This window comes from Euprymna scolopes, chromosome 14 (genome assembly GCF_053919585.1).
Source record: "Euprymna scolopes isolate OS-2025 chromosome 14, ASM5391958v1, whole genome shotgun sequence".
NCBI classification, from domain to species: Eukaryota; Metazoa; Mollusca; class Cephalopoda; order Sepiida; family Sepiolidae; genus Euprymna; species Euprymna scolopes.
The window spans coordinates 53,511,319-53,526,256 of NC_136495.1; the positions used below are offsets into that span (position 1 = coordinate 53,511,319).

Genomic DNA, 14,938 nt, shown 5'->3' on the forward strand with positions numbered 1-14,938 from the left:
AATTTGGCGTAAAGGTCCACAAGTCCAAAAAGAACCATTTGAAGAAGTTTGTAGATTACGTTGGCCAAAACGTTGTGAGAATAACATTCAAGATGAGAACAGTAGTCCAAATAATCCAAATTATCTCCAAAATTCCAAAATATAAAAGAAAATTTATTCTATCTATATAATATCTAAATAACATAAATTATTAAGCGTCAACAAATTATGAATTTAAAAACAAAAAGAAAATTTTTGAGTTCTTAAGAATAAAATCAAATTTCAAACGATTCTTTTTCTCTCAATTTTTTTTATTGAGATTTGATTAAAAACAAACAAAAAAACTGAATATCCATTTATTTATGCTTTTGGACACAAACTTGGAAATCCAGGAACAGTAAAGAAGCTGGGTTGGATATATCCATCATGATTGTTTCTGGAAAATAGAGATCAAAATTGTTATCTGGAATATCGGAAAAGATCAACTTGACAAAAATTTATGGTTACTTGAACTATAAATAAAAAGTATTATTTCATAAAGTATTTTATATATATATATATATATATATATATATATATATATATATATATATATATATATATATATACAGAGGAAAGAGAGGGGGCACAGAGAGAGAAAGAGGGGATAAATAAACAAAAACACAATGCATACTAGTATGGCCGATAATTAGGAACTAACAAAAAGCCGTCTGCTTGGTAAACTTTTGAATTTTATGAATGTTACGAAGCCACGGCTCTCTTCCTTACAAAATATGGAAGCACAAATGTGTAATAATCCAGACTAAAAAAAAACTGTTTTTAAATATCAATTTTTCTAATGTTAATATATTTTTAATATTAAAGTTACTTATACAATTTGAGATTCAGGACCACTTCAAGTATTTTCAGAATAATTTACAAAAAGACTTGATTCATTTATAAATTTAGAGTCAGTATAAAATTATCTTTCTTGTTTTGTATTCTGTGTGTGTAACTCCGTAGTCCGAGTTGGGTGAACGGACACAAAAAATACACAAAATTCCAAAGATAGAAAAATGCGTTTGCAGTTCGTCGGCAGAGCAAAGCGTCAGCTATTTTATTTTTCAGATGTTATTTTTTTTTGATTACAGAAGCCCATTAATTGGCCTACCCGAAAATAATATATCTTGTGTTGCCATCCCTTGCGACGTAATGAAGAATTTAGCTTGTGTCTTACGATTCTATTTAAGTGGGTGATGTTATTTTATGATGTCATTCATTTCTGACTTTGTACAGTAAGCATAGAGATCTTACAAGATAACAGACAACAGTTTTAGTGTATATATATATATATATATATATATATATATATATATATATATATATATATATATATATATATATATATATATATATATATATATATATATATATATAACAGAAAAAATGCGAGCATGAAAAGTAATATGGTTAGGATTAAACTTAGAAAAATAAAAAGAATAGTTGTTAAAACTGGTAAAGAAAAAGACAAGATATTCTAGTAAAAATATAATAAATTTATAACTTTAAATGATGCCACATTAAGAATTTACACATAATGTTAAATTTAATTTTTTTTATTCTAAAAGCTGCAAGTTTTTAAGTTATAAATTGATCATTTTTCATGCTCGTATTTTTCTATGTAATCCATGATTTTTCCAGGCTTTGCTTCGAAATAATATTTTCTTTTTTGTGTTCAATATCAGACGCATTGTCAACAATTCATAAGAAAATTATTACCAACTTCTTAAATTGACTAAATAAAACAATCAAATAAAAGACGTAATTAAGTAAATAAACGGAAAGAAGGGACAAAAAAGAGAAAAACAAAATTAACGGGCGACGTTGTAAACGAAAGATTATCAGCCCTAGTATGGCAAAGAGCATCACGTTTGCTAATACACTCTATATAACCCAAATAAGATGGCATGCGAACGACATTCCCGCTATAATTCATGAAGGTGTCGACCACAATCAGAAGAAATCGTCTCTAAAACGTCAATGTTGAAAAAGTTGCTATGACAACCAAGAGCCAATCAGAAGAAACCGTCTGTCACGTTCCTTACTTATTCTGAAGACTTTTGGACACCAGTGCTTTTATTATAACTTTTGTTTTAATGAACGAAAATTGACATTTTTTTATTTCAAAATATAGCTGAGAAGCTGAACTGTAAAAAAAAGTGCGAAATTTGGTCGCAAAATGAGTGAGCGGTGAAGCTTTAAAGCAGTTCTAAATGAGTAAAAATCCCTGAAAAAAAACATTTACAGCTAGCATTGTTTCTTTTCCTACTTCGATTCTCCTTACCAGACACCCAACAATGCTATTTTCTTTGTTTTTTTCTTTACACAAATAATTAAAATGCTTGACTCTAACATTTAATCATAACCGTAAATTGACATTTTATGTACTTCAAAATCTCTTTATGTGTGATAAAGGCTTTAAGCCTTGAAACTGTCTACTCCTAACTATTTTCGAAGTGTGTGTAGGGGGGGTATGTGTGTGTGCTTGTGTGTACGTGTGTGTGTGTGCGCATGACTTTGTGTGTGTGTGTGTGAATTTGGTTGTGCGGGTGTGTGTTCGTGTGTTTCTGCATGTGTGTGTGCGTGTGTGTGCATGCTTGTGTTTATTTTGTGTGTGCATGTATGTGTGTGTTTTTTCCGTGTCTGCATGAGTTTGTTTGTGCATGTGCATGTGTGTGTCCGTGTGTTTTTGCGTGTGTATGTGTGTGTGTGCTTATGTTTTATGTGTTTTTTGCGCACGCGCGTGTGTGTGCGTGTGCGTTTCTGTGCATGTACTTGTTTGCATGTTTGTATGTCTGTGTGTGCGTCCGTGTGTATATGTTTGTGTTTTTTCTGTGTGTGCATGTGTGTTTTCTGTGCGTGTGTGTTTTTGGTGTGTGGATCCGTGTGTGTGTGTGTGTGTGTGTGTGTGTGTGTGTGTGTGTGTGTGTGTGTGTGTGTGTGTGTGTGTGTGTGTGTGTGTGTGTGTGTGTGTGTGTGTGCGTGTGTGTGTGTGTGTGCGTGCGTGTGCGCGTATGTGTGTGATACAACTCAGTCTAATACTTGCATCAACTAGACTCAGGCACGGCAACACGTAGCCGGGTGGGTATGGCTAGTATGATATAAAAAAATATTACATTTTTTGTACACTCGATTTTAAATCCAAACTAAAAAGGCCTATAATATATTTTTTTCAAAAAAGGGGCCTATTGTTTTGTTGTTGTTTTTGCTTTGTTTTTTAACACGGGCCGAAGAAAGTCTGACAAAAACGATCAGGTATTGATACATATTGCACAGTTTCATCTATACACGTGCACACGTACATGCGTGTGTGAATATGCATCTTTGTTCATATGTAAAAAAAAAAAAGTACTTACGCAACTGATTTGAAATGTTTCAATACTTCAGTCACGTATGATGGTGGAATCTCGCCATCAATTGTCGCAAGATAATTGTAAAAGAATTCAAATTTGTCTATTTTGATCCTGCTCGCACCTCCTTCCGGGTCATCCGTCAATATATCGCAGATATTTTTTATTGCCGTCTGAATGCTCTGCAAATGAAAAGAAAATATTATCACAATAGTCCACGTCTCAAGTGCTAAGTTGTTGAAGACGGATTAGGATTTCTTTGTGTATCGAACGGATCGAACAATGGATAATGAATGCATGATGACGATGACAATGACGATAATGATGACGATGATGATGACGATAATGATGATGATGATGATGATGACGATGATGATGACGATGATGACGACAATAACAATGATAACGACAACAACGATAATGATGACGATGATGATGACGATAATGATGACGATGATGATGATGATGACGATGATGACGACAATAACAATGATAACGACAACAACGATAATGATGACGAAAATACTGATGATGATGATGATGATGATGATGATGATGATGATGCCCTTTTGCTTTTATTTTTTATTTTGCATTTTTTGTTTTATTTTTTTATCTATTGATGATTCATTTTTAGTTTCGATGCTGAATAAAACATTTTCATTAAAACATCAGCAGGAATCACATTTTTGAAACATTCAATGACAACTAAAAACACTGAAAACTGGATTTTTTATGTACTAACAAGTGAACACTTATTAAGGTCCAAAAGCACTCGAGGATAATGAGGTTGTCCGGAGGATGGGTAACGATAGTCGGGACTGGATACGGTTTGATTATTTAAGAGGACGGCTCAAAAAGATTTTATTAAGACTGAACTTGAAAACGACCATGTTGTAGTCAGTTGTAAAGCAGCTCTCTGATATTATGTTACATAGACGGTAATAAAATGTAGATCAAGAGTAGTGTGTGGGTAGACATCACATTTGGAATGCGACTGTACTTGTTTTGATAATTTCAAAGTTGTGAAGAAAATGGAAACATATACTTTTATTGTTAGTCTTTTGAGCGATGTGAATTGAAGATTTTGTGAATAAAACTATTTTCAGAATTACGATGAGAATTGGGGGAAAACGAACAAAGCTAGCGTGGGGATCAAGATGTATGGACGTTCTGCCTTTAGCTCCTCCTAGCGGGGACTGGGTAGATAACTATATATGTAAGCTTTAGTTTTAGGTCCACAGAGGAAGAAAGGGAAGTTATTTACAGTGTTTGTAGCTAGATGAGTTCTTGTTGTGAATGTTTTACAGGCGGGGGGGGGGTATAGATTAGAGCTCTCTCGAGCAACTGCCCTGAAAATAACGATAGAATAGAGAAAGTCTAGCAACCACTTTTCTGTGAGAAAGAAGCAGTATAGAGGATAATAGGACATCTGCCACTAAATTTCAAAGTCGGTTTTGTACTCTGTCAAGGCAGAAAAGAATGCTATGAGTGGCCCTTGTCCAGACGTGGCAACAGTATTCAATATTAGGTCGATGATTACATCAGGAATCAGGTAGGTTCTGGAGTGATAGAATGATCCAACTATTTTTCAGCAACCTTAGCAAAAGATTTGATGCAAGTCTTTCATTTCAGGTCTGAAGTGTATCGGGAATCCAATTTTTTAAAATAAATTATATCGCTTTTCAAAAAAAAAAAATTGACCGCCAATGCAATTTAATTTGAGCTATTCACAGTTTCTGTGAGTGTGTTTTCCATTTAATATGTGTTCGAAGTTAAAATCCCTACATAATTGTTTTACAACAGTGGTAAAAAAAACTAAAAGTAAGGAGGCCTCCAGTGTGTTGCTGAAATCATCCTTTCTAGGACCTACCAACATGCTTTGCTTCTTCACTCTCTTCCATGCTCAGGGTCAGTTGCACCAGTTCTGTTTGTATGATGGACTGAACTTATTTCGACCAACTATTTAGGTTAGCTATTTGCTAAGAGCCAATAATTACTAAATTAGATTTGAAGTTTTCTTCCGCCAAGTGTCCAGCCTCATTAGTGAATTAATCCTCTGTTGATGATCCACTTCCAAATTTATATCCACTCAAACGTTGACCACATAGAAATGAGTTCACACTTGGCACGAGATCATATTTTGATTAAATCTAAATTATTTAAAAAATTGACACAAGAGAAAGAACTGGCGATGTTTGTGGTTTTGTCAGGGAATTTGAAGGATTTTATCATTCCAAATTTACAGAAAATAATGATCTCCAATGGTTTCCGTTTTTTGTTTTTTGTTTTCTTTTCAGTATTTTCCATACTCGCTAGACTTGGCACCATTAGATTTTCATCATTTTTTTTATCCCTTTCAAACGCCCTAGGTTGTCTTACGTTCAATGTGTTTGTTACTTGTCTTCTTGACAACTGAACAAAAATATGCGTCATAGTATAAGGAGTTTGTCGTAGAAGATCATGTCTCTCATTTAATAAGTGCAAGGTTGGGTGATCTCGTTTCTATGCCATCGGTTGATCCAATATAGTATAGTGGATTTTCCTTTTTTTAACGAAGACTTTATTCTTGGGTTATCGAAAGATTAACTGCTGCTTTAAACTGTCTGGTCTGTGAAGGTCCAAAGAAATTTGTATGGTATCCTGTATATATACAAAAGGTCTTATGCCAATAAGGGAATATGGAACCCTTACATATAGGGTGTTTAAAAGAATATAGAAACTCTTATATATAAGGACTCTAAGTGTTTAGAAGAATATGGAACATTTACATGTAAAGTGTTTAAAAAATAAAGAAACCATTATATATAAGTACCCAAAGTGTTTAAAAGAATACGGGAACCCTTACACATAAATTGTTTAAAAAATATAGAAACCTTTATATATAAGTACTCAAAGTGTTTAGAAGAATACGGGAACCCTTACATATAAAGTGTTTAAAAAATATAGAAACCTTTATATATAAGGACCCTAAGTGTTTAGAAGAATATGGAACTCTTACATATAAAGTGTTTAAAAAACATAGAAACCATTATATATAAGTATCTTAAGTGTTTAGAACAATACGGGAACCCTTACATATAAAGTGTTTAAAAAGATATAGAGACCATTGTATGTAAGGATCCTAAGTGTTTAGGAAAATATGGAACACTAACATGTAAAGTGTTTAAAAAATATAGAAACCATTATATATAAGTACCCTAAGTGTTTATTAGAATATAGAACCCTTACATATAAAGTGTTTAAAAATATAGAAACCTTTATATATAAGGACTTTAAGTGTTTAGAAGAATATGGAACCCTTACATATAAAGTATTTTAAAAAATATAGAAACCATTATATATAAGGACCCTAAGTGTTTAGAAGAATACGGGGACCCTTACATATAAAGTGTTTAAAAAATATAGAAACTCTTATAGATAAGGACCCTAAGTGTTTATAATAATGCGGAAACTGTTACATATAAGGCCCTATGCACTTAGAAATGTATAGTACATCTTACATACAAATGTTCTAAATACTAAAGAAGAATATAGTACTCCCTATATATAGGGGCCTTAAGAAATCAGAAACACATATGAAGCCCTTAATCAACAGCATTTAGAAAGAATGGCACCTCCTACATATAAGATTTATAAGTGTATTATGGCACCATGCTATGTATAAAGGTTCTCAAGCCCTTAGAAGAGCATGATGCTACTAAGAAAAACTCTGAGCACAGACAATTTTGGGGCCTCTATATAATACATTAGCCTGGGTGCCCGGCGTTGCTTGGGTGTTTGTAGGTGTAAAAAAAAAATAGTTGTAGTAGGCAGGCAGGCTTGAACCCGCGATGCGAAGGCAGGAACAAAAGTGAAAGAAAACCTGATGTCTTACCCCTACGCCATGACGCAACTGGAAGTGTAAAGCGTTCAAATTTAATGTAGTCAATAAAAAAAGATGACTTGCAGAAATGGTGTTGCTTTTAAACCTCTCACGAAGGTCGTTTTTAATGTGGGGGAAAGCAGCTAGGCCAAAAAAGGTGGCACTCTGGCAGTATGCAAATAAATAGTAATTGTCTCAGTATGAAGATTTTCCCCTATATTGACCAAAGGACCAATTACAGAACCAGATACTACCCAGGCGAAGGCCAGGAGTTGGCGATTGTGTTCGATTAGTTTAGCTTTATTTATACAAAAAAGCTAAATAAACACACGAAATGAGGGAATTTTTTTCAAACTCTATAAAAAAAAAAGATAGAGACAATGTCCGTTTGCAAATCTGAGATATTATGATCTAGGAAGTATGCGAAAACTTCTCCCGGAATCTAACCGACGTGAAAACCTTGACACAAAAAGCTTTTTGTGGACATACACAAACGCACAGAGGTTCATACCTTTCCAAAACACCCTTTCGTGGTATCCTTGAATGGTTGTGGTGCATGCAATATAATGAATGGCCGTCAGTGTGTGTGAAGAATCACATGTTTCGCAAGGTAACCCTGTTAATGTCTTTGTGTGTAGCCAGGACAGGGCAAATCTAGAAATGTCTAATTTTTATTTTTAAAAATCTGTCTGTAATATGATGGGTTGGGTAGTTGTAGTTCTTGTGGGGATCATCAACAAATGGATGCTGGCGCTGTTTTATCAATTTGTTATTGTGCTGAGGGAGACAGCTCTCTTTTACCAAGAGATTCGTTCCTTTTTTTTCATCTTATAAATTAGGATGCTCAAATCTAGGATACTTTTTATTAAATCAAAACATTAAAAAAGGAAAGCTGCAACGATTTTTTTTTTAATGTAACAAAGTTAATAACATTAATAATATAAAATGTAGTCTTTACGCGACTATTAAGAGAATCGTTTCTGTTTTTGTATCATAATTTACGACGCTAAAACCAACGAACAAACGATATTTTCATTAGATGAAAAAAGTTGCCGCAGCTTCTTTTTTTTTTTAAATGTTTTCATCTAATGAAAATATCGTTGGTTTTAGAGTCGGAAATTATGATATGAAAGCAGAAAGGATTCTCTTAATAGTTGCGTAAAGACTACATTTTGCATTATTATTGTTATCAACTTTGTTACATAAAAAAAAAATCGTTGCAGCTTTCTTTTGTTAATGTTTTGATTTAGTAAAAAATATCATTGTGTGAGCGTCCTAAATTATGAGATGAAAAAAAATGGACGAATCTCTTAATAAAAGAGAGTTGTCTCCCTCAGCACAATGACAAATTGTAAAACAGCGCCCGGATGTTTTGGCAGAGAGGATGTGGCAGCATGGGAGAAGATTACCCTGCACAACAAGTAGAAAATGCATTGATTTAGAGCATTATAATGGAGAGTAGAAAGTAAATCTTGGATTTACTTTCAGCGCTTTCGTAACTCTCAATTCCCTTATTTTATCCTTCAGTCCTCAAATTTCTAATAGAAATCATCAATCTCGAAAACGCCCTCGTGTTTGCTTAGCCTGTAAAACGCCAACAAAAAATGTAGAAAAGAAAAGACAAGCATAATTTTGTAGGTCGTTCATTGGTGAACGTATGTCATTAATTTGCATATGTACACAATTGGTAACTATTTAATGGGATGAATTCTAAAGCATGGAGTTGAGTGGAATTTTTTGTTGGACAGCTTAGAACGAGAACGAACGGTGGAAGAAAATATCGAATACACGAGGATTTATTGCAAGTTGAGGAAGGAAAGGAAAAAAGACTTTCGTGCGTTGTATTGACGAGAGGACGGTTTGATATTGCCATTTTTTTTTGTTGTTGTTTTGTTTTTTGTTTTGTTTTGTTCCCTTTCCATTCAATAACATTCCATGAGCGATGTTTTTGACAAAGAGGGAAGAATTGCTGTTTTCTGGATGTGATTCTATCCATATAACACTCATCATTATCTGTTTTATTTTTTTTTTTACCTTGATAGTATTTTTTTCTTTTAGCTCCTTACATTAAGTGGCTTCATGCCTTGTCTGAAACGGTTTCCGTTTTTAAAAAAATATTTAAAAATACATATAATACATATCATATAAAAAACATCTAATACATATCATATAAAAAAGAAAATACTATCATAATAGCACATAGAATGTCATCAACCACTGAAAGGAACAAGTCAAGAGAATACAAGAACTCTTCACCTAATTGATTTCGTTTTTGCATTAAATAATCATGAAATTTCAGAAAATACACAAACTAAACCAATCAAATGTCATAACTGAATTGTCAAAACAACGGACAACGTGAATGCAAATATCAATTTTATCATTTTATAAAATGGATAACAGAATTGTTTTGTAATATTATAAACAGTGGCATGTCTGTTTTTCTTTATGACATACCAACCCCTTTCAGAATATGTAACGCTAAAACCTTTTTATGCTTCAAATATTTGATTACTTCAAATATTTATTCATACTGTGTGGAATTATTTTCCTTGTTTTCAAGATAATGTCACAATATTATCGCTGTTTGTTTGATCAAAAAATTTTATTTTCTTATTTAAAAATAAAACTACTCGATCTATTTACGTGATTTTTAGTGTACGATATTTTCTTCCCGTCACGGGTACGCACATCATATAGATTTTTTTCTTTATTTTTGTTTTTTAATATAGAGGAAATTCTGGACAAGCATCATAATGATATTGGGGTTGTGGTAGGTGATCAAATGTAAAACTTTTAGTGATGACGTAACACTTTACGCTTTTGAATGCAGTTTACAGTGACTAAGACAAACGAAACAAAAACGAAAAAATAATTGCAATGAAAAAAGATTCGTAAACATATCTAATGCATAGTTGTTTATTAAAATGAGGTGTTTGTGCAATATAATGTGATTTTTTTTTTATGTATTTTAGTATGAAAACAGGATTACATACTTACGTGTAATGTCTAAATAATGGGTACGGATAATAATGGTGAAAAAATGATAGAGAGACATAGTTTTGAAAGCTGGTTTATCATAATTCTTTTGTGCGTTTCCGATTACTTTTTCATTGTGTATTAAAGATTAAAGATTAAAGCCTAAAATTAATTTTCAAAAGGAAAACATATTTGTACATGAAAAACAAAAGTTATAATGAAAAATGTTTTCATGGCAACATTCAGACGCTCACAAATGCAGCTAAATTCTGAAGTTAAATAAATTTATTTTTAAAATCCCTTGAAAGATAATCATTAGTTTTCTGGGTCTATTTCAAAGATAATTAGCAAAGTCCTAAGATATTGAATTAAATAAGAAAAACACCTTGTTTGTACAAAAAATAGCCCAAGTAGCCCCCAAAAGTGAGAGATTCTGGCTTCGCACAAACAAAACAAAACAAAGTCATCTAAGTATGGATTCTATGGAAGCCCAAAATGTCAGAAAGTCAAACGGCTGTCTGAAAATGATGTCAGGTAGTTGGAGGAAGGTGAGAAGTGCAAAACGGACTTCCCCCCGCCCCCAGCCATGCATCCGTACATTCCTATCGTGAATGCTTGTATAATTTTTACCACTTTTATTTTTATTATTATTATTTTTCTGTGTCCCTGCTTTTAATTTTTTTCATTTTATTTTATTTTTAACGATCATATAAAAAGTATGTTACACTGAGGATTGTACATTCATTCAGGCAAGGAGAATATTAGAATCTTACATCTTGTTAGAATAAATTGCTTTGACGCTTCCGGGAATAAAGGACCGTAGTTATTCCCCTTTGCCAGAATTAAGGATTCCGCTATATTGATTTCTCGAAAACACGTGTATACTTTTTAAGTTGATAAAACCTTTACGAAAGGCATTCCTGTTTACTCTTCTTTTATCTCTACTTATCATTTCAATTTTATCAAGTTAAAAAAAAAAAAAAGTAAGCAAACAAACAACAGAAAAAAAAAAAAAGAAATGGACAAACTACTGCGGCCGGACAGATTCAACATAGAACCAACAGCTCCGAATTCGGAAAAAATCTATAAACACTGAAAATTGACGTTTGAGTATTACTTACGCACTTTAAACAACGGGGAAATAGAAAATAATGCACAAAAACACTTCGTCTTGATTAATTCAGTCTCAGCGACAATATTTGAAATAATAAGCGATGCTACAGATTACAACGGCGCCATAGAAACGCTAGATGCTGTTCACATAAGACCAGAAAACGTTATATTTAACCGACATCAACTTCTGACAAATAAACAAAAACGGCACAAACTATCGACGATTTCATGCAACAACTAGAAGTACTTGCCAAATCTTGCAAATTTCAAACAGTAAGCGCTGAGGAGAACAAAAAGCAATATATCCGTGATGCTTTCATTAGCGGCATCTCCTCCTCATCTATTCGTCAACGCCTACTCAAAAAACTATTCTCAACTCTACAAGAGACCTTTACAATGGCTAGTTCTCTAGAACAAGCGGAGAAGCATACGATCAGCTTCGATAACCACCCGAACGTAGCCATTTACCGTAATTAAACCAGAAGACACTCCCTTAGCCACTATAAAAGGAAATACCCTACCAAAAGGAATTTGTTTCTTCTGTGGGAACACACAACATTCACAGGTGATGTCTCCTGCGTGTAACGCCGAGTGTAGAAAATGTAAGAAAAATGGCCATTGGGCGAAAGTATGTAAATCTTCCTCTTCCACTGCTGCTGTGTTATACGACTCGGACTCTCCCCCCCTCCCTGCCCACTACCCAATCTCTCCTGACTAGGAACAGGTGCCAAAGACATTACATACACGAAATGCAAAATAAATGGGCAAGTAGTGAACACTATGGTAGACTCCAGCAGCGTGGGGACGTTTATCAGCAAAAATACAGCAAGAAAGCTGAAACTTTTTATTATTCCCAAACAGAAAACCCGTAGCATTGGCGGACCCTAATCATCATGCCAAAATCATCAGCAAAACTATTGTTGACATCTCCCTAAACAGTAAAAACGACCACGCCATGACAGTGGAAGTAATCAAGGATCTGTACATTGATATGATTATCGGAACAGACCTCCTAAAACAATATAAAACTGTGACCCTGAAATTCGATGGGCAAGAGAGATAGTTTTCCATGTATCAAAATTTCTCCTCCTCCCCTTTTCTCTCATCTTTCTACACGGACGATCCCTATTGCCACCAAATCTCGTTGTCACTCATTCACTGACAACATATTTATTAGAGAGGAAACTGCCAGAATGTTGAGGGAAGGCATAATAGAGCCCTCTATATCTCCTTGGCAAGCCCAAGTTTTAGTGACCTCTAACGAGGATAAAAAAAAAAAATAATGGTGGTCGACTACATCGACACCATAAATAGATTTACAGAACTGGATGCCTACCCTATGCCTAACATTAATAAAATGGTTGATGACATAGCTCGATACAACGTTTTTACAACACTCGACCTGAAATCTGCTTACCATCAAATCCCAATTAGTCATGCCAATTGGAAATACACAGCATTTGAAGTAAATGGAAAACTTTACCAATTTACTCATATCCCTTTTGGCGTCACTAACGGAGTAAGTGCCTTTCAAAGATGCATCGATGGCATTGTAAAAAGAGAAAACTTAACAAACACTTTTGTGTATGTAGACAATGTCACAATATGTGGAAAGGATCAAAAAGAGCATGACTACAACCTTCAAAGGTTTTATAATGTAGTGAAAAGATACAACATCACGTTCAACCAAAGTAAGAGCATCATTTCTGCTACTTCTATCACACTTCTTGGTTACACAATCCAGAACAACCAAATTGTTCCTAATTACCTAAGGCTAAAACAACTCCTTGAAATGCCACTGCTTCTAAATTTCCGGTCACAAAAACGAATAATTGGTATGTTCTCTTACTATAGTAAATTCATTTGAAACTTTTCTGATAAGATACTGCCTCTCAACCATAACAAGGAGTTTCCACTACCCCCATCTATTCTAAATTCTTTTCAGACGCTGAAGACCGACTTAAGAAATGCTACCCTTATAACTGTTGACTCGGATAAAGAATTTGTAGTCGAAACTGATGCCAGTAATTACTGCATTGCTGCTACTCTAAACCAACAGGGTAGACCTGTTGCATTCTTTTCTCGGACACTAAACCCAAATGAGATTAGACATCATGCTGTCGAAAAAGAAGCTGCTGTGATTGTCGAAGCTCTCTGAAAGTGGCGACATTTCCTACTCAAGAGACATTTCAAAGTTATTACAGATCAAAAGAGCATCAGTTTTATGTTTTATAATAAGAGGAAATCTAAAATTAAAAATGATAAGATATGTCGTTGGCGGATCGAACTGTCACAATTCAAATTCAGTATTGTTTACCATCCAGGAACAGAAAATACAGCTGCTGACACATTTTCTCACATCTCTGAATTAACGCACACTTTGCAAGACCTCCGCAACTTGCATGTTACACTATGCTATCCTGGTGTCACGCGACTCAGCCACTTCATCAGGACAAAAAACCTTTCTTTCTCTTTAGAACAAATTAAAAATATAACAGACTCGTGCTCCTCCTGTCAGTATCTGAAACCTAAATTTGCCATTTGTAACAAAGGAACGCTCATACAGGCTATACTACCTTTCCAGCGATTAAACATCGACTTTAAAGGCCCGTTATCTACTTCTGTGCATGGTAACAAATACCTACTCACTATGATTGATGAATATACTCGCTTTCCCCTGTAAGGATATGACTAGCAAAACCGTGATCCACTGTCTAAACCAACTATTTTCAATTTTTGGTATGCCCGATATGATACACACTGACTGGGCTGCCGACTTCCTTGCAGGAGAAATCAAAGATTACTTACATAGCAAAGGTATCGCCACCTCTAAAACAAGTAGATACCATCCTGAGGGAAATGGGCAAGTTGAGAAACTCAATGAAACTTTATGGAAGGCCATCCAAACGACCTTACACTTTAGCAACATGAAACTGCCCCATTGGGAAGATATACTACCAAACGCTCTCCATTCAATTAGGTCGTTACTATGCACTGCCACTAATACGACTCCTCACGACAGAATGTTCAAATATAGTCATAAATCTTCCTCCGGAACTTCTGTTCCCACTTGGGCGAAACCAGGCCCAATATATGTCAGAAACCATACTAAGTCTAGTAAGCTCGATCCTCCGGTAACCCCTGCTACCCTATTAGACATCAACCCCTACTATGCTCATGTACGACTACCTTCTGGTGTGGAAACTACTGTCAATGTGCGAGACCTGGCTCCTAACTCCTCAAATCAAGTAGACCAACACAATAAAAACAATCCTGCAAGCCCTGAAGCCCCTAAAGTGCCACCAACTGACCAAAACAATACCTATGTGAAGGAGAAAAAATCCTTTACTTGATCCTAAAAATATCCATGCTCCCCAAGATGTGGACGCTGAGGACTAAAATCCCTGTGAGTCAGTGTGGGAATCGTCCAGAAGGCGACGATTTCCAAGTAAATATAAGGACTTCTTAATCTAGTACTGAATAGACTAAATTTAACTTTTGTAATTCCATACTTAGTTATTGTTGAAGGGGAAAATGTTAGAATAAATTGCTTTGACTCTTCCGGAAATAAAGGATTGTAGTTATTCCCCTTGGCCAGAATTAAGGATTCCGCCAT

At 34.4% G+C, this 14,938-nt stretch overlaps 1 protein-coding gene across 3 annotated transcripts in view; it reads right to left on the reverse strand.

Moving 5' to 3' along the window:
* Positions 1–269: 269 nt before the first annotated feature.
* LOC145293014 (ropporin-1-like protein) overlaps positions 270–14,938 on the reverse strand; it is a 223,299-nt gene continuing 208,630 nt past the window's right edge. For all 3 annotated transcript variants that reach the window (XM_080139290.1, XM_080139288.1, XM_080139287.1), the window contains exons 5-6: positions 3,375–3,550; positions 270–415 (exon numbers count right to left, since the gene is read on the reverse strand). In XM_080139290.1, coding sequence (XP_079995416.1) covers positions 340–415; positions 3,375–3,550 — 252 coding nt within the window. In that variant the 3' untranslated portion in view covers positions 270–339. The remainder of the gene's footprint in view (positions 416–3,374; positions 3,551–14,938) is intronic.